Below are 25,706 nucleotides of genomic sequence, written 5' to 3' on the forward strand. Positions count from 1 at the left end.
TATAACCACGCTTTAGTTTTAAAATCACTGAAGTCCATTTGATAGTCCACCAAAAAGAAATTCGCTATCTCTCTCACACAACACAGACTTTGATTCATTTTATTTATTTATAGTTGTAAAGTTCCATTTTTAATATAAACATAAAAAATAACCATAATATTTAATAATTAATTGCACACTTCCATATTTCTTACGCACACTAGGACAGTTGCTGGTTTTATTTAATATTTTAAGGCCGATTCACACCAATTGCGTATGCAGTACGTACACGTGACACGTGCGTAGTGACGCGCGTGAACCCGTAGACCTAACTGGACGCATTACGCTACGTGAACGTTCACGCCACGCAACGGTATGCTATGTCTCATACAGTTTCATACATTACAACGCAATGGTACGCGCTACGTCTACGCTTACGCAGCCTGTGTGAACGAGCTCTTAGTCACAGTAATAAAGGTTTTCTGTTGCTTTATTTTTACACCATAGTTTTACGCACTTTTCTTTTTTTACCTAAAAAATAAAATAAACTTTGGTGCACATTCAGATTTTCCTTGACATTCGTATTAGAATATTTTTATGGAATGTAAATTAATATAAATTGGAAAAAATATTATTTTACACTTTTTCTGGTAGTAATGGTTTTGTTTTCTTATTAATAATATAATAAATAATTCACTAAAAATACTGAGCTTATTACTTTAGCAACTGTCCACGTGTTTAAGTTTGTAATTTATTAACACCGAGTACAGACTGGGAAAATCAATTATAACAATATTTGACAATTATTTAGATTTAGTACACTGAAACTTTTTTTTTTCTCTCTCGTCTGGCTTTACAAAGATTAGCCAATGTCAAGTTTGTAGTTATTCACAAGTAAGGGAAACTATATAAGTATGGACCTCGTCTGTGCCGGCGCGGCACCCCTTTAGAGCGCTTCCCAGTCAGTTCCAGCATGGTTCTAGCACCAAAAAACACCAGTGAAACACAAAAACCAGCCACTTTAAAAAAAAAAAAAAACACTCCAAAAAGGCACAACATGCGCGCCAGCAAACGCCAGCACAGACGAAGTCCCACTGAAACTTTAGCACACTGGAAGAGCTATGCCACAGAAAATCTCTGTATTGTATTACTTTTTTTTTTAAATTTCCTTTTGGAAGAAATGCTTAAAACAGGCAACTTGATATTTCAGATGTCATTATTTATCTACATTTCTTTTTTTTTAAATGAGTTTTTTTTTAAGAAATCAAATAAGGGACGTTCGAATTATAATTTAAGATATCTGTACACGGTGTTCCACTGAGACCGGAAGTGCGCTAGTTGTTGTAGTAGCGTGACAATTGTATAGAAGTTAGCTATGCGCCCTGGCTTTGCACACAAGTCCGTATTGACACTTCACTTTACTGCTTCCCCGCTCCACTCCGCTGGGTGGTACCTGGAAGAAACATACAAATGATTGATGATTTTTTAGAAATACAAATAGCGAGCAAACGAGCAGGTGGGGCACCTAATGTTAAGCGATTACTGCCGCCTATGAACATTTGCAGTACCAGAGGAACCGCCAATACATTGCCGGCCTTTCAGGCATTTGATATTTTTAGATATTTTTTCTAATCTAACCTAACATTTACCCTACTCTACTACTATCTCCCAACATTCACTCACTTGGTTAAAATGCCCCTAAAATTCACCCCACATAACTGCTATCAACCTAACATTCACCCCACATAACTACTATCAACCTAACATACACCCAACATAATTACTATCAACATAACGTTCACCCCACATAACTATAACTATCAACCTGACATTTACCCCACATAACTACTATGAACCAAACATTCACCCCACATAACTACTATGAACTTAACATTCACCCCACATAACTACTATGAACCAAACATTCACCCCACATAACTACTATCAACCTAACATACACCCAACATAATTACTATCAACATAACGTTCACCCCACATAACTATAACTATCAACCTGACATTTACCCCACATAACTACTATGAACCAAACATTCACCCCACATAACTACTATGAACTTAACATTCACCCCACATAACTATCAACTTAACATTCACCCCACATAACTACTATCAACCTTTCACCCCACATAACTACTCTCAACCTAACACTGACCCCACATAACTACTATCAACATAAAATTGACCCCACAAATATCAACTACATATCCACCCCACATTACCGCGACCCGGCCGTGATCCAGTCCCCACCGCGCTCGCCCCCCGCCGCACTTACCCCTCGCCGCGCTTACCCCCCGCCGCGCTTACCCCCCGCCGCGCTTGCCCTCCGCCACGCGTACCCGCGCTGCGCCAACACAGGCCCTTACTTACCAGGCTAGCTATCGTCCTGCAGCGAGGTGAACCGGTTGCCGAGCGCGAGCGGCTGGCGGCCAGTGCCCGCGCGCTGCGCCCCGCCGCCCGCGCCCGCGCCCGTCCCCGCCGTGCTCCAGCCCCCGCCGCGCTTGCCCCCCGCCGCGCCAAGCACCGGGAAGTAGTCGTCATTGGTTATGTCCGGCGCGTTCTTGTTCTAAACAAAATATACCACTTAACGCACTCTTATAATCTGATTATAGTCCACGTAAATGACTGATTGCAGATAGATATCCTAAAAATATAAAAAAAAACACTACAGTGCGATTTAATGTCGTATAGCGCCATCTAGTTATGATGTTAAGTTTACTTTTCATTGTCTCTAAATAAATACATAAATAAAAAAATACGACAAAAACATTTTTGTATGCTATATTTTAGTGATAAGACCACCTTTTTGTACCTACATTTTAAATTTAACTTTCCTTTTTTTTGTAACCTGTCATTTGTGTTTTCTGGTGCAATAAAGTATATACACACACACACACACACACATTCATTATGCACTTTAAACTATGACCGAAACAAGCAAACTAAGAGCAAGATGCTCAACACAAATACCTGGGCCTGACTCCGACGCACGGGCTCCGAGGCCCTCTGCCGGGACTGCGGGGGCACGTACGCACTGATCGTCTGCTGCTTCTGCTGCTGCTGCTCCTGCTCCGCGGGGGGCGGAGGCGCCGGCGCTTGTTCTACTTCCACTAAACTACGACCGAAACAAGCAAACTAAGACCAAGATGCTCAACACAAATACCTGGGCCTGACTCCGACGCACGGGCTCCGAGGCCCTCTGCCGGGACTGCGGGGGCACGTACGCACTGATCGTCTGCTGCTTCTGCTGCTGCTGCTCCTGCTCCGCGGGGGGCGGAGGCGCCGGCGCTTGTTCTACTTCCACTAAACTACGACCGAAACAAGCAAACTAAGACCAAGATGCTCAACACAAATACCTGAGCCTGACTCCGACGCACGGGCTCCGAGGCCCTCTGCCGGGACTGCGGGGGCACGTACGCACTGATCGTCTGCTGCTTCTGCTGCTGCTGCTCCTGCTCCGCGGGGGGCGGAGGCGCCGGCGCTTGTTCTACTTCCACTAAACTACGACCGAAACAAGCAAACTAAGAGCAAGATGCTCAACACAAATACCTGGGCCTGACTCCGACGCACGGGCTCCGAGGCCCTCTGCCGGGACTGCGGGGGCACGTACGCACTGATCGTCTGCTGCTTCTGCTGCTGCTGCTCCTGCTCCGCGGGGGGCGGAGGCGCCGGCGCTTGTTCTACTTCCACTAAACTACGACCGAAACAAGCAAACTAAGAGCAAGATGCTCAACACAAATACCTGGGCCTGACTCCGACGCACGGGCTCCGAGGCCCTCTGCCGGGACTGCGGGGGCACGTACGCACTGATCGTCTGCTGCTTCTGCTGCTGCTGCTCCTGCTCCGCGGGGGGCGGAGGCGCCGGCGCTTGTTCTACTTCCACTAAACTACGACCGAAACAAGCAAACTAAGACCAAGATGCTCAACACAAATACCTGGGCCTGACTCCGACGCACGGGCTCCGAGGCCCTCTGCCGGGACTGCGGGGGCACGTACGCACTGATCGTCTGCTGCTTCTGCTGCTGCTGCTCCTGCTCCGCGGGGGGCGGAGGCGCCGGCGCTTGTTCTACTTCCACTAAACTACGACCGAAACAAGCAAACTAAGACCAAGATGCTCAACACAAATACCTGGGCCTGACTCCGACGCACGGGCTCCGAGGCCCTCTGCCGGGACTGCGGGGGCACGTACGCACTGATCGTCTGCTGCTTCTGCTGCTGCTGCTCCTGCTCCGCGGGGGGCGGAGGCGCCGGCGCTTGTTCTACTTCCACTAAACTACGACCGAAACAAGCAAACTAAGAGCAAGATGCTCAACACAAATACCTGGGCCTGACTCCGACGCACGGGCTCCGAGGCCCTCTGCCGGGACTGCGGGGGCACGTACGCACTGATCGTCTGCTGCTTCTGCTGCTGCTGCTCCTGCTCCGCGGGGGGCGGAGGCGCCGGCGCTTGTTCTACTTCCACTAAACTACGACCGAAACAAGCAAACTAAGACCAAGATGCTCAACACAAATACCTGGGCCTGACTCCGACGCACGGGCTCCGAGGCCCTCTGCCGGGACTGCGGGGGCACGTACGCACTGATCGTCTGCTGCTTCTGCTGCTGCTGCTCCTGCTCCGCGGGGGGCGGAGGCGCCGGCGCTTGTTCTACTTCCACTAAACTACGACCGAAACAAGCAAACTAAGAGCAAGATGCTCAACACAAATACCTGGGCCTGACTCCGACGCACGGGCTCCGAGGCCCTCTGCCGGGACTGCGGGGGCACGTACGCACTGATCGTCTGCTGCTTCTGCTGCTGCTGCTCCTGCTCCGCGGGGGGCGGAGGCGCCGGCGCTTGTTCTACTTCCACTAAACTACGACCGAAACAAGCAAACTAAGACCAAGATGCTCAACACAAATACCTGGGCCTGACTCCGACGCACGGGCTCCGAGGCCCTCTGCCGGGACTGAGGGGGCACGTACGCACTGATCGTCTGCTGCTTCTGCTGCTGCTGCTCCTGCTCCGCGGGGGGCGGAGGCGCCGGCGCTTGTTCTACTTCCACTAAACTACGACCGAAACAAGCAAACTAAGACCAAGATGCTCAACACAAATACCTGGGCCTGACTCCGACGCACGGGCTCCGAGGCCCTCTGCCGGGACTGCGGGGGCACGTACGCACTGATCGTCTGCTGCTTCTGCTGCTGCTGCTCCTGCTCCGCGGGGGGCGGAGGCGCCGGCGCTTGTTCTACTTCCACTAAACTACGACCGAAACAAGCAAACTAAGACCAAGATGCTCAACACAAATACCTGGGCCTGACTCCGACGCACGGGCTCCGAGGCCCTCTGCCGGGACTGCGGGGGCACGTACGCACTGATCGTCTGCTGCTTCTGCTGCTGCTGCTCCTGCTCCGCGGGGGGCGGAGGCGCCGGCGCTTGTTCTACTTCCACTAAACTACGACCGAAACAAGCAAACTAAGAGCAAGATGCTCAACACAAATACCTGGGCCTGACTCCGACGCACGGGCTCCGAGGCCCTCTGCCGGGACTGCGGGGGCACGTACGCACTGATCGTCTGCTGCTTCTGCTGCTGCTGCTCCTGCTCCGCGGGGGGCGGAGGCGCCGGCGCTTGTTCTACTTCCACTAAACTACGACCGAAACAAGCAAACTAAGAGCAAGATGCTCAACACAAATACCTGGGCCTGACTCCGACGCACGGGCTCCGAGGCCCTCTGCCGGGACTGCGGGGGCACGTACGCACTGATCGTCTGCTGCTTCTGCTGCTGCTGCTCCTGCTCCGCGGGGGGCGGAGGCGCCGGCGCTTGTTCTACTTCCACTAAACTACGACGGAAACAAGCAAACTAAGAGCAAGATGCTCAACACAAATACCTGGGCCTGACTCCGACGCACGGGCTCCGAGGCCCTCTGCCGGGACTGCGGGGGCACGTACGCACTGATCGTCTGCTGCTTCTGCTGCTGCTGCTCCTGCTCCGCGGGGGGCGGAGGCGCCGGCGCTTGTTCTACTTCCACTAAACTACGACCGAAACAAGCAAACTAAGAGCAAGATGCTCAACACAAATACCTGGGCCTGACTCCGACGCACGGGCTCCGAGGCCCTCTGCCGGGACTGCGGGGGCACGTACGCACTGATCGTCTGCTGCTTCTGCTGCTGCTGCTCCTGCTCCGCGGGGGGCGGAGGCGCCGGCGCTTGTTCTACTTCCACTAAACTACGACCGAAACAAGCAAACTAAGAGCAAGATGCTCAACACAAATACCTGGGCCTGACTCCGACGCACGGGCTCCGAGGCCCTCTGCCGGGACTGCGGGGGCACGTACGCACTGATCGTCTGCTGCTTCTGCTGCTGCTGCTCCTGCTCCGCGGGGGGCGGAGGCGCCGGCGCTTGTTCTACTTCCACTAAACTACGACCGAAACAAGCAAACTAAGAGCAAGATGCTCAACACAAATACCTGGGCCTGACTCCGACGCACGGGCTCCGAGGCCCTCTGCCGGGACTGCGGGGGCACGTACGCACTGATCGTCTGCTGCTTCTGCTGCTGCTGCTCCTGCTCCGCGGGGGGCGGAGGCGCCGGCGCTTGTTCTACTTCCACTAAACTACGACCGAAACAAGCAAACTAAGAGCAAGATGCTCAACACAAATACCTGGGCCTGACTCCGACGCACGGGCTCCGAGGCCCTCTGCCGGGACTGCGGGGGCACGTACGCACTGATCGTCTGCTGCTTCTGCTGCTGCTGCTCCTGCTCCGCGGGGGGCGGAGGCGCCGGCGCTTGTTCTACTTCCACTAAACTACGACCGAAACAAGCAAACTAAGAGCAAGATGCTCAACACAAATACCTGGGCCTGACTCCGACGCACGGGCTCCGAGGCCCTCTGCCGGGACTGCGGGGGCACGTACGCACTGATCGTCTGCTGCTTCTGCTGCTGCTGCTCCTGCTCCGCGGGGGGCGGAGGCGCCGGCGCTTGTTCTACTTCCACTAAACTACGACGGAAACAAGCAAACTAAGAGCAAGATGCTCAACACAAATACCTGGGCCTGACTCCGACGCACGGGCTCCGAGGCCCTCTGCCGGGACTGCGGGGGCACGTACGCACTGATCGTCTGCTGCTTCTGCTGCTGCTGCTCCTGCTCCGCGGGGGGCGGAGGCGCCGGCGCTTGTTCTACTTCCACTAAACTACGACCGAAACAAGCAAACTAAGAGCAAGATGCTCAACACAAATACCTGGGCCTGACTCCGACGCACGGGCTCCGAGGCCCTCTGCCGGGACTGCGGGGGCACGTACGCACTGATCGTCTGCTGCTTCTGCTGCTGCTGCTCCTGCTCCGCGGGGGGCGGAGGCGCCGGCGCTTGTTCTACTTCCACTAAACTACGACCGAAACAAGCAAACTAAGAGCAAGATGCTCAACACAAATACCTGGGCCTGACTCCGACGCACGGGCTCCGAGGCCCTCTGCCGGGACTGCGGGGGCACGTACGCACTGATCGTCTGCTGCTTCTGCTGCTGCTGCTCCTGCTCCGCGGGGGGCGGAGGCGCCGGCGCTTGTTCTACTTCCACTAAACTACGACCGAAACAAGCAAACTAAGAGCAAGATGCTCAACACAAATACCTGGGCCTGACTCCGACGCACGGGCTCCGAGGCCCTCTGCCGGGACTGCGGGGGCACGTACGCACTGATCGTCTGCTGCTTCTGCTGCTGCTGCTCCTGCTCCGCGGGGGGCGGAGGCGCCGGCGCTTGTTCTACTTCCACTAAACTACGACCGAAACAAGCAAACTAAGAGCAAGATGCTCAACACAAATACCTGGGCCTGACTCCGACGCACGGGCTCCGAGGCCCTCTGCCGGGACTGCGGGGGCACGTACGCACTGATCGTCTGCTGCTTCTGCTGCTGCTGCTCCTGCTCCGCGGGGGGCGGAGGCGCCGGCGCTTGTTCTACTTCCACTAAACTACGACCGAAACAAGCAAACTAAGAGCAAGATGCTCAACACAAATACCTGGGCCTGACTCCGACGCACGGGCTCCGAGGCCCTCTGCCGGGACTGCGGGGGCACGTACGCACTGATCGTCTGCTGCTTCTGCTGCTGCTGCTCCTGCTCCGCGGGGGGCGGAGGCGCCGGCGCTTGTTCTACTTCCACTAAACTACGACCGAAACAAGCAAACTAAGACCAAGATGCTCAACACAAATACCTGGGCCTGACTCCGACGCACGGGCTCCGAGGCCCTCTGCCGGGACTGCGGGGGCACGTACGCACTGATCGTCTGCTGCTTCTGCTGCTGCTGCTCCTGCTCCGCGGGGGGCGGAGGCGCCGGCGCTTGTTCTACTTCCACTAAACTACGACCGAAACAAGCAAACTAAGAGCAAGATGCTCAACACAAATACCTGGGCCTGACTCCGACGCACGGGCTCCGAGGCCCTCTGCCGGGACTGCGGGGGCACGTACGCACTGATCGTCTGCTGCTTCTGCTGCTGCTGCTCCTGCTCCGCGGGGGGCGGAGGCGCCGGCGCTTGTTCTACTTCCACTAAACTACGACCGAAACAAGCAAACTAAGACCAAGATGCTCAACACAAATACCTGGGCCTGACTCCGACGCACGGGCTCCGAGGCCCTCTGCCGGGACTGCGGGGGCACGTACGCACTGATCGTCTGCTGCTTCTGCTGCTGCTGCTCCTGCTCCGCGGGGGGCGGAGGCGCCGGCGCTTGTTCTACTTCCACCTGGAAACACCACTTGTTGTTCAGTATAGTTAGTTATAGTATAGTATATAGTAGTAAATCAGTCAGGTGAATGTATAGGAAATAACATTTTAATTTTCATGGCGGCCATTTTGAATTTACTATTATTTGTTATTATAGCAGCAACAGAAACACATTCTGTGACCATTTCAACTCTCTACTTATTACGGTTCACGAGATAAACTCTCTGGCTGACAGACACACGGATGGACAGCGGAGGCTTAGTAATAAGGTCCCGTTGGCAACCATTGGGTCCATCCATCCATCCATCCATCAGCCTGTAAGCGTCCACTGCTGGACATAGGCCTTTCCAAGAGCGCGCCACCAAACACGGTCCTCCGCCTTCCTCATCCACCCGCTCCCCGCCACCTTCTTCAGGTCATCGGACCAGCGGGCTGGAGGTCGTCCCACACTGGTTATGGAACCCTAAAAACTACATCCACGGGGACGACAGCAACATCTAGTTTGAATATATTACATACAGGCTTATTCCAAGGTCCCTTGTTCTTGGAGTTCTCCGGGTTGCCAGAGTCTTCGGAAGACGAGTCTCGGCCTGACTCGGGCGCTCCGGTCCCGCCCTGCAGCACCTGTATCTTGAGCCCCGTGTAGTCTTTGACTGTCTCCTCATAGTCTTTCCACTCTTCCTCTTCCTGTAAACATTGTTTATTGAACTCCCTGTGAACATTGTTACCTGACTATGGAACAGCCAAAAAGAAGGGTTATGATTTTAGCAATGTATGTATGTATGTGTGTATATGTTTGTATCTACATTTTGGATCAGATTCTAGGTAGCTTATTATACAATCGAAGATTATGTAAATAACAAAAAAGCTTGGATTTGATTCGCTCCAGCAATACAATGCAATTGCTTGTATACAGTATGGCATATTATTGTAAATTGTACATTTGAAAAGAGCAACCGCCGAGTTTCTTGCTGGTTCTTCTCGGTAGGAACAGCATTCCGAACCAGTGGTAGATTATTTTGACGATTCAAAAGCACTTGTAAAAGTTTAATTGAATAAAAATAATTTGAATTTGAATTTGGTGTTCCACCATGCCTAAACTACTGGGCAGATTTTGATGAATGAAGTGACAATTGATTCGTTGTTAGGGTCCAGGTGACATAGACTACATTTTATATGAAAAAAATTGATCTTATGGATGTTACATTGTTGATAGATCAGTCAGTCAGTCAGTTTTTCATTTTATATATTCAGATGTATAGAGCATGTTAAGCTATTGGTCCTGATTATTATTATTTTTTTTTTAAAGAATATTAGCCATGTTAAATGACTAATATTCCCCTTTCCTCTCCAACTAAGCGTTAGGCTTGTGCTAGGAGTAGGTACGACAATAGTGCAACAGGCGGGGTTTGAACCGTCGACCTTTCGGTTTTCAGTCCACTCCTTTACCGGTTGAGCTATTGAGGCTATATTATATCTAAGATGTGATAGCAATTCATCATTTTTGTCCCCAGAAGACCATGTTAAGGTGTTAGTCTTGATTATAACATTTATAATCTAACATAATAATATCATCGCAACCCAATGCGAGTCCACTACTGAGAATGAAATAGGTTTAGACTGTACTAGCCAAGAATGCCGATTGGCAGACTTCACATATCTTAGAAAACATTATGGAGAACCCTCAGGCATACAGGTTACCTCACGGTGTTTTCTTTAACTGTTCAAGCAAGTGATATTTAAATCATCAACTTAAGGAAAAAACAACTCAGAAAAGAGATGCACACCTGGGAACAATCCCACGACTCCCAAATAGAGGGCCAACGACATCGTAACTACTGGCTATCACCCCAACCTCAATTTTTTCCCCCAACGATTTTTTAACTCACAAAAAATATCGTTTATTTCATGTAATTCTTTCTTAATACTGTAAGTTCGTACGAGCAAACCGTTCGCATACTAAATTGACTCAGTACTTAATTGGTTAACATGCGTAAGCAGGACGAAGGAATGTCACAGTTAAAAATCAGGTCAAACACATTAAAAGAAACAAAACTCACTAAAATTAATGAGATCGAATTATTCCACGCGACACCAACGTATTTGTGTCATCGGAAACTACAATTTCACTTAAAAAACCACTTGGCATCACCTGCTTTTGACGTTTGAAAAATACCGTAAAATCATGGCCCAAAGAAAATCTTTGGACGAAATTCTCACCCCCACTCGTCCGGCTTCCTCTCCTTCCTGTGGTGGACGGTCCTTCTTCGGCCGGACCTCTGGTTTCTGTTTTGGATCGTCCAGTTTTTTCGCCAGCTCGTCCGTAGTTGTGAACTTTTTTACCGATTTAGACTTCTTGCGGTCCTTCTTAGCGAAGAAATCGTCCAGATCGGCCATTCTGAATTTTGGGAGGGCGTATGAACTTTTTAATTTATTTAACAGAAATTACAGTAATATTGGAATAAATTGAAAAAGGGGGAAATTCTAAAGGATTCCCCGGGAATGATTTTTTGGCAAGCGTGGCCGACTGTTTCCTTTTTTTTAATGACAGGTCATTCGATCAGTGTTGCTATTTACTGGTTTAAAAAAACTACCATTTCAATGTTACCTTTTCCACGTACCTAATTTCTACCAAATATTACACTTAGCTGCGAAGGATTGCAACACCAAAAATGATTCTGCCTATTTTTAAATTTTTAAGCAGCCTAATTTGTAATTTCAAGTATGTAGGCTTATAATTATATTACATCAGCCAAAATTTAATCTTCTATAAGTGCGTAACTGTATATTTATCTAAGCAGTTTAACAAATAGGTAGGCACCTATTTCATGTTGAATTTGTATTCATCCGTCCGTCTATATGTCCGTTCGTCTGTTTGTCAGAGGCTAGAGCCTTATATCTTCTGAAATAGGAAAATAGTTAGAATTAAATTTTAGGCCGTAACGCTGTGTGAACTGAATTGCACTTTATTGCGTTGTAACAAGACAAGAAACGAATCGCTATTTAAAAGTCTTTGTGGAGTGATGATTCTGTACCTGAAATGTATTAACTATTAGGTAATAGAGGATGCCCACAACTTCGTCCACATGCATTTAAGCTTTTAAGTTATCCCGCGGTAACTAAAGAATTTACCAGGATAAAAAAGCCTATGTCTATCCCCTAAATGCAAGCAATCTCTGTACTAAATAGAAGATAACCGCAACTTCATCTATGTGGGAACTGTCTGATTTTCTGGGATAAAAGTAGCTTATGTCCATCCATCCATCCATCCATATCCAAATCGGTTAGATCCGTAAAAAGCTAGCAGACGGACAGACAGACACACTTTCGCATTTATTGTATTAATAGTACAAATCTGTGTTTGTACCTAAAACGCGAGGTTGGTTTGGAGCAAACCACTAGTGAAATCCATATCCATACTAATATTATAAATGCGAAAGTGTGTCTGTCTATCTGTCTGTCTATCTGTCTGTCTGTCTACTACTTTTTCACGGCCCAACAGTTTAACTAATTCTGACAAAATTCGGTATAGAGTCAGCTTATATCCCGGGGATGGACATAGGCTACTTTTTATCCCGGAAAATCAAAAAGTTCCCACGGGATTCCTAAAGACCCATCCGTTTAACCGATTTGTATGAAATTTGGTACCGAGGTAGCTTGCGTCCCTGTAATTGATATAGACAACTTTTATCCCAGAAAATCAAACGGTTCCCACGGGATCTTTAAAAACCTAAACCCACGCGGACGAAGTCGCGGGCATCCTCTATCTATACCTACTAATAAATAAAATTGGAGTGTCTGTCTGTAATTTCGAAATAGCTACCGCATATTAAGGTCATATGGTTATTTGAACGATACTATAACTGAATCACACGTTTTTAAAATTTTTGTCTGTCTGTCTGTCTGTTTGAAAAGGCTAATCTTGGGAACGGCTGAACCGATTTTGACGGGATTTTCACAGACAAGTAGAGAATTGACCAGGGAGTAACATAGGCTACTTTTTTAACCGACTTTCAAAAAGGGAGTTGTGTTTTTCTATCTATGTACACCGAAATCTCCGAGATTTCTGAACCGATTTGCGTCATTTCTTTTTTAATCGATAGAGGAACTTTGCAACATTGTTTCATAAAAAATTTGGAGTCCAACTCCTCAATCCTGATGCTGCAGAGGAGCTGACCAATCCACGCGGGCGAAGCTGCGGGCATCAGCTAGTATAATATACTCGTCAGTTATAGTCAGTGATCACGTCAGGTCACGTAGCTATTCACAGTTTATTTACCAAAACGGTCAGACGTATCTACGCATCGGCATTCAATATCCGATAAACCCTTATCTAATCTTTTATAGTTACCTGCCCATTCGAAAGTGTACTCAGGAAATTGAAACACGAGTTTTGGGTTAGAATATTGAAAATGCATGGGACTTTGGCGAGGGCTAATGTTCTGGGAAGAAATGTGATGAAGAATTTCATAAGGAACGGATCTCATGGAGGTGTGCCTGGCGAGGTAGGATAACTTTGTATTACGTAATAAGTTTAGTGGCTTCACGAGGGCGCAATTTTTAGGGTTCCGTACCTCAAAAGGAAAAACGGAACCCTTATAGGATCAATTTGTTGTCTGTCTGTCCGTCCATTCGTCCGTCCGTCGTGTCTGTCAAGAAAACCTATAGGGTACTTCCCATTGACCTAGAATCATGAAATTTAGAAAGTTGGTAGGTCTTATAGCACAAGTACAAGAATAAATCTGAAAACCACGAATTTGTGATTACATCAATAAAAAAAATTAAAGTGTGTTTCAATTTTCAAAGTAAGATAACTATACCAAGTGGGGTATCATATGAAAGGACTTTACGTATACATTCTAAAACAGATTTTTATTTATTTTTGACTAGCCGATGCCCGCGACTTCGCCCGCGTGGATTTAGGTTTTTCGAAATCCCGTGGGAACTCTTTGATTTTCCGGGATAAAAAGTAGCCTATGTGCTAATCCAGGATATTATCTATCTCCATTCCAAATTTCAGCCAAATCCGTCCAGTGGTTTTTGCGTGAAGGAGTAACAAATATACACACACACACACACACACACACACACACACATACAAACTTTCGCCTTTATAATATTAGTGTGATAGATATTGTGATACGAAACCCTCGGTGCGCGAGTCTAACTCGCACTTGGCCGGTTTTTTTTCTTCGGGGGGAAAAAAATCTCTACGGACATTTGCTTGCTGGCAGGGTATGTCCGACTCCTATTCTAACGCAATGCATACCTATTTGTTATTTGTCACTATTCAAAAACAAGGAAATATTTATAGATAATTGCCTAGCCCAATAATTGTATTTCACCAAAGTTCGAGCTCTTAATAACATCATTTCCGTTATCCTCATATTTTAATAGGACAACAATTATTATAGAACTTAAACATTTTAGTAGCCACATAAGTAGGTAGTTTTAATCGATTTTCATGTGGCATCGTGCTAGAACGTTAAATCTTATGGCTTTATCAATAAGAAACGGAGGAATCGAGAATAGATCTAAAGAACTGAGGATATCCGTAAGAGAACCAGAGTAACTGACACAGCTTAACGGGTTGTAAAGCTGAAGAGGTCAGGACTCAGGGCACATAGTTTGAAAAAATCAAAAAAAAAATCAAAATCAAAATCAAAACATTTTTATGCAATTAGACTTTTACTAGTACTTTTTAATCGTCAAAAACATCTACCACTGGTTCGGAATGGCTTTCCTACCGAGAAGAACCAGCAAGAAACTCGGCGGTTGCCTTAAGTTTAGGAGTTTTCCCCTCAAAATGATATGGGTTTAGGGGTATTTTGAAAGGAGACCCGCTTAGTAGTGGGCTGGTAATGGGTTAAGAAGATGATGTTATCCATTTAATCCATAAGTTGTTAACCTTTTTAATGGAAACCATTCCAGAACCTGCCCTTCAGCATGAAGAACCGGTATTGGCTGACTTGGAACTACCTCTGGTACACTGCGTCAGGCCTGGGTGCACCGTTCGTCATCCTGGTGTACCAAATGAAGAAGAAGTAATTAGGTAAGCATATAGTATATCCATTCATCCATCCATCCATCTATCCATCCATCCACCTCAACACTGACACGTACTGACGATATTAAATGAGTTGCAATGAGCCGCTGTTTTGCGGCTCAAACCACCAAATTTTGGAGTTACGTGCGTTTAATGCAATTAAATATCACTTATTTCAACGGTGACCGAAAAAATCGTGAGGAAATCTTCATGCCTGATTCTCCATAATGTCCTCAAAGTTGTGTGAATACTGCCATTTTGAGGAGAAATTTGTGCTTGGTATGATATGATGGAATAAAATGGCAAAAAAATTTAGAGCCACTTTTTTCACACCAAAAAATCATTTTTTCTTCATTATTACTTTTCCAAGTGATTAGGTATTGTAAAATAATCGGTCAAGAGCGTATCGGACTCGCACATGAAAGGTTCCGTAACATCGTTCAAGAAATTTACTTACACTTAACAACATTACATTAACATTTTTTAATTTTCATGGCAGCCATTTAGAAAAAAAATATCATTTTTTGTTATAGCAGCAATAGAAATACACATTTTGTGAAAATTTCAACTCTCTACCTATTACGGTTCACGAGATATAGCCCACTGACAGACAGACGGACGGACGGATAGACGGACAGCGGAGGCTTAGTGATAGGGTCCAGTTGGTAGTTGGTACGGAACTCCAAAAAATGATAGACCAATGTATAAATGCAGTAAATAAATAGCATTCAATTACTTAGGTAAAATCCGCAATTTATGTTGACACATTCCTTCGTCGTTATGTGCAACCTTCTTTGCCATAGTTTTATTTTGATCCTTATTCACAAGAAGTTTAAGTTCATAATCGCATATATAATTCAATCACACGTTAGAAATGCAGTAATATAATTGATGATGAATATTGAGTCTTATGGCATCAAAAGTATGGTTTATGTTAGCATGACAGTACGTATGGTTCTGCAACCATGTAAGCAAAGAACAATGGAGTCGTTTTATGTTTAATGTTTATTTTCGTGGACATTGGTTAAGTACATAGTAAGTTACGATACATACACCCGCTAAATAACCACAACAACGGTTAAAACCTATTTCATGATTTTAGCACAAAATACTTGTCTTATGATTTTGGTATCATGGCATGGCCATGCTAATAATTGTTATGTCATTTTTTATATTATATTCAATTTAAAACTAAACCAGAACTTTGGTCGGTCTTCTTCAGTCTCCTTTTTTCGGTCTTTTAGTTTATTTCACTTGGGCTCTTTACTTAAAATTTTTAAAAGTCTTTGTTTAGAACTTTAGCATAATATGACCAAATATTATGACGTCATGACAAATCCATCATGGCGAACGTTGACGAAGAATATTATTAATTACTAGCCGATGCCCGCGACTTCGCCCGCGTGGATTTAGGTTTTTTGAAATCCCGTGGGAACTCTTTGATTTTCCGGGATAAAAAGTAGCCTATGTGCTAATCCAGGATATTATCTATCTCCATTCCAAATTTCAGCCAAATCCGTCCAGTAGTTTTTGCGTGAAGGAGTAACAAACATACACACACACACAACTTTCGCCTTTATAATATTAGTGTGATGTGATCCGTGGTCGGTGGCGGTAAAGTCAAAAGAAATAGAATCCATACTAATAATAAAAATGCGAAAGTGTGCCTGTCTGTCTGTCTGTCTGCTACGTTTGCACGGTCCAACCGCTGAACCGATTTTAATGAAATGTGGTACAGACTTGGGAATTGGGATACATCCCAGGGAAGGACATAGGCTACTTTTTATCCCGGAAAATCAAAGAGTTCCTACGGGATTTAAAGAAGCCGCGGGCATCCCCTAGTAGTTAATAAATATAATAAGATACAGAACCATGACAAAATGTTAAAGATTAAAATAAAAAATGATTTTGTGAATTTGTTCCAGGGTGAATCTATATTAGCTGATGTGGTGAGCGTTTAAATTAGGAACTTAATTAATTATTATTAAATCGTAGTTTGTTCTATGTATAATTTGTATGAATAAAATCATTTCAATTTAATTTTGGTAGTTTTACTTTATTTTACAATATTTGGAATTTGGATGCGTTCATAAAAACTACCAGTTTAGAAACTGACCTCTTAAATTGGAACGCATTTGGTAGCTTTTATTAAAAAAAATAAGACAAGGCAGAGCAATTTTTTTGCAAAGAAAAATCGAAGTTTCTCACATTTTCATTGTGCCTAAGTCTAGCAAATTTTCAAAATGCTGAGTCCTTTAGCTCGCGCTTCGAACAAACTTGGCAGAAATGTGATGACCAATTTCGTGAGGAATCACTCCCATGGCGGAGTTCCTGGAGAGGTGAGTTCGAAATTCAAATATAAACATTACATAATCGTAACTTTTTTGTTCAAAATTCTAATGTTAGAAATATTAATTGACTTCGATTATTATTCATATGTTTTAAATAAAATTTTCCCTTTATTATGTACTAATTTTGACCTGATAATTTTACATACATAAATAAGGAGGTTAGTTCTTAGCCAAAAATTCAGTTCTTAAACAACAAACAGCATTCATAGAATTAAACCAAGATTATTTGATATTGTGGTCATTTTTGTGCCTTTGATTAATGTGGATAATCATCCCAGGTTGAAATCTATCTTTAAAAATCTTAGATTTTTTATTATTGCATTCTTATACATATATGGCATATTATCATTATAACAATACAGTGCCTTTATTACTGACGAGCTGATGCCCGAGACTTCGTTCGCGTGGATATAGGTTTTTAAAAATCCCGTAGGAACTAAAAGTATAAAGTATATAGATAAAAAGTAGCCTATGTGTTAATCCAGGGTATAATCTATCTTCATTCTAAATTTCAGCCAAATCCATTGAGTAGTTTTTGCGCAAAAGAGTAACAAACATACACACCTACACACAAACTTTCGCCTTTATAATATTAAGTGTGAAATGTAAATTTTGATTAACAATTTAGAAACAAAAGTATTATAGTAAGCACAGCTGTCTGGCTGTTCCAAATCAGTATGTCCTGTAGTTTTTTTTTTTTCAAATTATATAGACTAGCGCTTGGCTGCCTTCAGACCTGCCAGCAAGTGATGTTGCAGCCTAAGATGGAGCGCGCTTGCCTAGAAGTTGCCTATTCACTCTTGACTTGAAGGTATCCATATTATAGGTGGAAGGCAAAACTGATGCCAGAATACATAAGCATCCCCGAAAAACTTTCTTAACTCAAAAGACCATTCAACAATTTGTCAAATAGGAGAGACAACAAAAGAATCTATGGCGCTTAACTATTTAGTACTTCATACCTTCTTTGTCATTTTATATCATGATTAATTATCATCAAACACGCTTTTTAATTATAATTAATAAATAAATAAAAGTTTATTTAGCTCAATTACAAAATCACAAAAAGACAAGAATGAAAATAAAGATACAATTAAACTTAAATATTAATCAAATCAAATTATTTTATTTGCTTAAATGCGGGTTAAATAGGTCTTACAAATTCATATTGGTATCACCACATTTGCCATGGAATGGCGTGCAAATTTCGTGCATGAAACATCAATGGTTAAAATCACTCAAAGTCCATGTCTATCTATTTTATGTCAAAAAATTCTTTAAGTTCATAAAAATTGTGCATGTTAAGCCATTTAATTAAACTTACACTACTATCAATACTAAAAAACAAACTAACAATAATTAAACTTAAAACTAGAAAATACTAAAACTATTGTAATTAATGAAATTCCAGAATCTTCCCTTTGACATGAGCAACCGCTATAAGCTGACAGCTCTGTTCATGGTGTACGTCGGCTCCGGACTCGCTGCGCCATTCCTGATCACCCGCCACCAGCTCCTCAAGAAGTAAGTCTATCTTTCTATTGGCGTCACTCAGAAAAGCAGGTATTATTTAAATATTTTTATCGAATTATTGGAATGTCCTCTCCAAAACCAACACAAAAAAACACAAGTTTAATGTGCAAGGTTATCCGAGAGTTTTAATCTAAACAAACTAATGCAAAAATAAATAATTTAATTAGAGCGTGATTGCTATCACAACATCTAATTATCTAGTTCACAACCCAAATACCGAAAATATGCGATATCGCCCCGAATCTCAGAAGGAGACTGAACTAAAACCTTCAAAACACCCGTATTTATGCAAGTTCAATCTTGTTTGCCTCCTAGTAACAGATTGTATGACATCGAATGAGCCAAATATCGATTTTACCAAACTACCTTCATCAGCTAAATTAATAATTTTATATTATTTTTGACAACTCAAATCAACTTTTTAAAAATAACCTTACATTTCTTTCTTTATGTGCCTCTCCATTACTGAAGGTCAGCAGTCAGTTTTTTAAACTTCTCCTTGTCCATGGCTAGCCGGAATAGTTCTCCTACTGTTTTTATGCGAGTCCACATCCTTATGTTACGTAGCCATGACTTCTTCCTTCTTCCCACCACTCTTTTTCCAGCAATTTTTCCCATCATAATTATCTGCAGCAGGCGGTACCTATCGTGTCGCAAAATATGGCCCAGGTACGAGATCTTATGCTGCTTGATGGTTTTAACTAACTTGGCCTTCTTCCGCATCAGCGTTAGACACCTTAGCCGTCTTATGTGAAGCATCCTGCGATACGTCCACATTCCAAAGGCGTCGATCTTTTTCCTCAAGTCCTCCACTAGGGTCCATGCCTCACAACCATATAAAACTACGGGCCAAATGTAGCATTGTAGGAGTCTGATACGGAGTTTTAGTAAGTAAGTCTATAATCTATTAATTTTATCTAGTTTTAACATAACTGATACCAGAAACAAAATCCTTGAACCCATAGCTCAGTAGAGTACTACTACTTTTATACCAGATGCTTGTCAAAAACAACATACAGTGGACCCCCAGTAATCCGGCCGCTGTCTAATCTGGTACCCCTTGTAATCCAACATGTCTATTATTATTGAATTTAATAAATTTGATATACATAGTGAAGTATGGATTGTACGTCAGAGTATGTATAATTGTATAACATATAGAATCTTATCATTGGATCTAAAATATGTTGGATTACAAGATACTCTTTTGTAAAAAATTCCAGACTATAGGGGGTCTTAGGCAGTAACTCTATAATCCGGCAAATTCGATAGTTCAACAATGTCCTGCAAAACGTTTGTCGGATTACTGGGGGACCACTGTATAGCAAGTTCCTCGCCGGTAACCCGTTGCTTAGCCGGTCAGACTTGCACTCATTGAGCGAAATACCTAGGTACCGTTCTGTTCTGAACTCGGGTATTTTTTCCGACATTTTGCATGATAAATCCAAAACTATTATGCATAAAAATAAATAAAAAGCTGTTTAAGAATGTACAGGTAAAGCCTTTTCATATGATACCCCACTTGGTATAGTTATCTTACTTAGAAAATTGAAACAAATTTTAATTTTTTTTTTGTGATGTAACCACAAATTCACGGTTTTCAGATTTTTTCCTTTACTTGTACTATAAGTCCTATCTTACTGCCTTTCATGATTCTAGGTCATCAGGAAGTACCTTGTAGATTTTCTTGATAGACACAACAGACATACAGACAGCAAAGTGATCCTATAAGGGTTCCGTTTTCCTTTTGAGGTGCCAAACCCTAAAAAATATTACAAGAACATGGATGTTTTTCTACAAGTTTCTTACAAACGACTAAACTGGTTTTGATGTTATTTATAAATAGTAGCTAATTCAACTTTTGTCCTGCTAACTATAAAGCATTTAATTGAAGGTTTTGTTTTAAAATAACACTTTCTTTTCTTTTTTCAGGTAAATCTATCATTGCGCTGTTTTAGGTTTAAGCTAGCAAAGTGTAAATTAAAACAATAAATTAATGTAATCACAATATTGTTATTTATTTCATTGCAATTTCAAGGAAACCTCTACCTAAGCCTAATAATACTGGAAAATTGAACCCTTAAAGCTAGACACACGGACGAAGCCGCGGACATAAGTTAGTTAAATAATAAATAGGTGTTATGACTGAAATCCCATTGATGTGTAATACTTTTGTATCAAGTAAATGTATGCCTAGAGTTACGAGTATATTATACAAACGAAAAATAAAATTTATCCTGGTTGAAAATAATATATTTGAGGGTTGATTTTCATTGATTTTATTGCAGTTTACTTTGGTTTGACCTTACATAATTTTAATATTATATCGTTCCATATACGATTTCTAAAAACCGGTAAATATTGTGACGTTAAAAAACCGGTTTGTGATAAAAAAAAACATCAAGCTCTAGTTACAAAGTACTCTGTGCTCTAGGCTTAGACTGTTCTCTATGGTTCCCTATAAAATAAGTTTTTATGGTTAATCATCTGTGGTGAATGTCAATTTGACATTTTCATTTTCTGTATTTGCTTTCCTTTTGTCTATGGTATTGTTGTTGAAAATAAATTGTTTTTACAAGTTTTTACTTCTTATTTAGCTCTGAATAAATGAATAAATAAAGAAAATTAAGTATAAAATGTAGTCTCAAGTGTGAAACCTACATTATAACAATAATTCAAAGCTATTATAACATTGGATTACAAAAAAAAAACAAAACATCCTACCGGTAACCTCCTCAACAAAAATGAGCGAAACATCTTGCTATATTCTGGACAATGGGGCTTACTCAGCTAAAGTAGGCTTCTCTAACGCCGAACCGAAGATCGTACCCAACTGTATAATGAAAGCGAAGTCTGAAAGACGTCGTCCTTTCATCGGATCTCAAATCGACGAATGCAGAGACGCGTCAGGCCTTTTCTACATCTTACCTTTCCAAAAGGGTTTCCTAACCAATTGGGACACTCAAAAAACCATATGGGACTTCATATTTAGCAAGGAGTGCTGCCCAGTTAACTTTAGTGAGACTCCTTTGATTGTTACTGAGCCAATTTTTAATTTTTCTTCCATACAAGAGGCTATGACTGAAATTTTCTTTGAAGAGTATGAATGCCAAACGTTATTACGGATAAATGCTACGGATTTAGCGGAATACCATTATAGGAAGACACATAATAATGATTGTACTGTAGTTGTTGATTCTGGGTACAGTTTTACTTATATTGTTCCTTATATCAAAGGTAAGCATTTCCAATGTAACTTGATTTATTATTACTTTGTAACTACAATTTTGGCACATTGAAAAGTACCTATTGCTTAAAATTCTGATAGTTATGCTAAGTTAAAATCTGTCAAACTCCCTGATTTTCTAAACCAGTTGTAAATAAATTGATGATATTGGGAGTTTTTCATTATTTGTAGAGAAAACCTATGCTGTCCTACATAAATTCATCTCGTCTCAAAATCTTTTTCTTTTTTCAAGGCAAGAAGTATAAAAAAGGCATCCGCCGCATAGATGTAGGAGGCAAAGTTTTAACGAATCACTTGAAAGAGATTCTGTCTTATAGACAATTGAATGTGATGGAAGAGAGTTACGTGATAAACCAAGTAAAGGAGGACTCGTGTTTCGTGTCACAGGATTTCATGGCAGATATGGAGATTGCTAGACAGAAAGGTAATAATTATCTATACATATAATAAAATTGTAGAAAAGTGGTGTCTGTACAATGGAAATATATAAAAAAAAGTAGCAGGGGTTGTTATTATATCGATGCCGAACCCGAAATTGTAGTTAATTTTTTTTTTGTCTATTTGTCTGTGTGTTTGTGCACGCTAATATCAGAAACGGCTTATCCGATTTAGATACGGTTTTCACTAATATATTATAGTAAGCTTCACTTAACATTTAGTGTTTATTTCATGTCAATCGGTTCATAAATAAAAAAGTTATGTCAATTTAAAGAATCACGCTGCCCGAAAAGTCACTATTCCACGCGAACGAAGTCGCGGGCACAGCTAGTAATAAAATAAAAACCGGCCAAGTGGGACTTAGACACCCACGCCGAGGGTTACATACTCGGGTATTTTTTTCTCGACAGACACAAGAGACGGACAGACAGACTGACTCTATAAGGGTTCTATAAGGGTTCAGTTTTTCCTTTTGAGTTACAGTTTTTTTTTTGCTGTTTTTTCATACCAGGCCAGTGATACTGATTCTGATGGCAACTAAATGTTAGAGTATTTGCATCTTTTTCTTACCAATATAATAAGAAAAGAACAGGTAAAATTAATTTAAAAGTGTCAAACCTCTTAACTTTAGGTGCTAGTCTTGAGCACTGAGCAGTGTTTTTTGAAATTTTTATTATTGTGTTATTTTGACTTGCACTTAACTAATTTTTTGCCAAAAAAACTTTCAACTAAATTTTTTTCTACCAAATGAATGCTTACGGCCATCTAAACACGTCCTATATCTATCATTTTTCAGGAACAACCAACACAATAGTAAAAGACTACGTCCTGCCAGACTACACAACCCTCAGACGAGGGTATCTCCGTGACATTGTCAAACCTGACGAGGACTTGGAACAGCAAACTCTACGCCTCAACAACGAGAGATTCACCATACCAGAACTTCTATTCCGACCATCAGACGTTGGAATTCCACAAATGGGTATTCCAGAAGCCATAATGAATAGTATAGAAGCGTGTCCCGAAGAAAATATGGAAGGATTGCTTGAGAATATAGTTTTGTATGGAGGGAATACATTGTTTAAAGGATTCCGTGATAGGGTTTATAACGAGGTTAGATCGTTTGCGTTGGATCATTTTGATGTTACAGTGACTTTGGGGGATAATCCAGTGACGTATGCTTGGGAGGGAGGTAGAATGTTGTTCCGTGATCCCGATTTCTATTCGTTCTGTATGACACGGGAAGAGTACGAGGAAGAGGGGCGCTCTCTGGCGTTTGAAAGGTTCGATATATAACGGCGGGAGCGAGCCAGGCGGCCCGAATAGGCTGCTGGCTCGATTAGGAACCAAGGCGTTATATTTTCTATAATCTATGACATCGGGTTGTCATATAGTCTACTAGCCGATGCCCGCGACTTCGCCCGCGTGGATTTTGGTTTTTCGAAATCCCGTAGTAACTCTTTGATTTTCCGGGATAAAAAGTAGCCTATGTGCTAATCCAAGATATTATCTATCTCCATTCCAAATTTCAGCCAAATCCGTCCAGTAGTTTTTGCGTGAAGGAGTAACAAACATACACACACACACACACACATACAAACTTTCGCCTTTATAATATTAGTGTGAAGTGTGATGTGACATGTGGGATGTTGTATACTCCATGACAGGGATGACATTAATTTTTTTAAATCCTCCTCAATAAAATAATATGACAGAATAAGCAAAAAAAATATTTAAGGAGTTTCTGTTGAATGGTAGGTCATTATAGTATGTATAAAAAAAATTAATACAACAATAATAATGCTACAAGAAAACGTTAAAATACCGTTAGTCAGAGACTGAAAATTAATTTAATAAGTATAGTACATATTAGAGTATAAGTACATAGGTAAGTGTAGTATTATGAATAGTATAATAATTAACAGGGCTCTCCGTCACTTGGTTCCACTCGCTTCATACAATCGTAGTTCCAATTTCATTTGAATATTAAGCAACCAAAGTCCATGAAATTTTGCAGACATATTCTAGAAACTCATATCTGTGTCTGTGGTGTTTTAGATTTTTCTAAAAATATGTAGTTTTAAAATTACAGGGGCTCAAAGATTTGTATGTAAATTTTTAAGACCGCGTAACTTTGAAACCGAATATTTTAACAGAAATCTGGAAAACCACACACATAGATTCTAGAATATGTCTGCAAAATTTCATGGACTTTGGTTGCTTAATATTCAAATGAAATTGGAACTACGATTGTATGAAGCGAGTAGAAGCGAGTGACGGAGAGAGCCCTCTTAACAATTTAGTTTAACAATTTCGACCATCAAAAGGAGTACAATTGTACCTACTTTGAATAAATGATTTTGACTTTGACTTTGATTAAAAGAATTTAGACCCAGACACATTGTTTTATATTAGTTTCTAAAGATCCTCTAAAATTAAATCTTAGGCGAATGGGAGAGCTACTACAAATTGATTTCGAACTAACAATCGAAGACTTGATATTGTACTGATGTAATTTGCGCCAGACTAACCCCTCATTCATACGAGAGCTTTTTAAACGTCCATTAAAAAAGCGTTCAAATAGAACAAATAAGGCCTCGTTCCTACGAGAGCTTTTTATCGTCGGTTAAAAAAGTGTTCTAATAGAACAAATAAGGCATCATTCATAAGAGAGCTTTTTTAACGTCCATTAAAAAAGCGTTCAAATAGAACAAATAAGGCTTCGTTCATACGAGACCTTTTTTAACGTCCGTTAAAAAAGCGTTCAAATAGAACAAATAAGGCCTCATTCATACGAGAGCTTTTTTAACGTCCGTTAAACAAGCGTTCAAATAGAACAAATGTATTCCCAAGTATAAGTGCACACGTCAACGCTTTTATTAACCCCGTTAACCCCCGACCCAAAAGGAGGGGTGTTATAAGTTTGACGTGTGTATCCGTGTATCTGTCTGTGGCATCGTAGGTCCTAAACTAATGAACCGATTTTAATTTGGTTTTTTTTTGACGTGACAACGTCTTATAATTCGATAGAGCCGGCTGCACGCACGAAAAAACATGACTCATGCGGCGTTACCTCGCTCTGAGGCGTTCCATGTAAGGCTTGAAGTGCAAGCGAGAGCGCGGAACGAGCGACAAAGAAGCACAATCGGCCTTTGTTGTCACGTTCAACTATCGTCAGTAAACCGACTTTACAGACAACCAATTTTTTGTTTGAAAGGTGTCATACGTCAACCCTTATTTTTATCGCGCACTGTTGTATTTACAGCGCAACGCCGGGTTTTAACGCAACGCTTTTTTAACGCTCGTGCGAACAAGGGCTAAGGCCTCATTTATACGAAAGCTTTTTTAACGTCCGTTAAAAACGTCCGAATAGAACAAATGTATTCCCAAGTATATGTTCACACA

General features: G+C 42.6%; 3 protein-coding genes across 3 annotated transcripts; 2 read left to right on the top strand and 1 right to left on the bottom strand.

Annotated features, from left to right (window-relative positions):
* Positions 1–1,119: 1,119 nt before the first annotated feature.
* On the bottom strand, positions 1,120–11,248 carry LOC123879062 (protein CDV3 homolog). Its single transcript, XM_045926567.1, has 5 exons — positions 10,907–11,248; positions 9,206–9,373; positions 8,565–8,705; positions 2,368–2,563; positions 1,120–1,432 (listed from the first exon to the last, which is right to left on the bottom strand). Exons 1-4 carry the CDS (start codon positions 11,081–11,083, stop codon positions 2,372–2,374), a joined length of 678 nt encoding a protein of 225 aa, XP_045782523.1. The 5' UTR covers positions 11,084–11,248; the 3' UTR covers positions 1,120–1,432; positions 2,368–2,371.
* Positions 11,249–12,949: 1,701 nt separating this feature from the next.
* Positions 12,950–20,624, top strand: LOC123878925 (cytochrome c oxidase subunit 7C, mitochondrial-like). The gene is made up of 3 exons (XM_045926302.1): positions 12,950–13,191; positions 18,495–18,615; positions 20,554–20,624. The coding sequence occupies exons 1-2, from the start codon at positions 13,099–13,101 to the stop codon at positions 18,609–18,611; spliced, it is 210 nt and encodes a 69-aa protein (XP_045782258.1). The 5' UTR covers positions 12,950–13,098; the 3' UTR covers positions 18,612–18,615; positions 20,554–20,624.
* Positions 20,625–20,726: 102 nt separating this feature from the next.
* LOC123878922 (actin-related protein 6) lies at positions 20,727–24,015 on the top strand. Its single transcript, XM_045926298.1, has 3 exons — positions 20,727–21,853; positions 22,096–22,287; positions 23,098–24,015. Exons 1-3 carry the CDS (start codon positions 21,361–21,363, stop codon positions 23,595–23,597), a joined length of 1,185 nt encoding a protein of 394 aa, XP_045782254.1. The 5' UTR covers positions 20,727–21,360; the 3' UTR covers positions 23,598–24,015.
* The last annotated feature ends 1,691 nt before the right edge of the window (positions 24,016–25,706 follow it).

This window comes from Maniola jurtina, chromosome 27 (assembly GCF_905333055.1).
Source record: "Maniola jurtina chromosome 27, ilManJurt1.1, whole genome shotgun sequence".
NCBI classification, from domain to species: Eukaryota; Metazoa; Arthropoda; class Insecta; order Lepidoptera; family Nymphalidae; genus Maniola; species Maniola jurtina.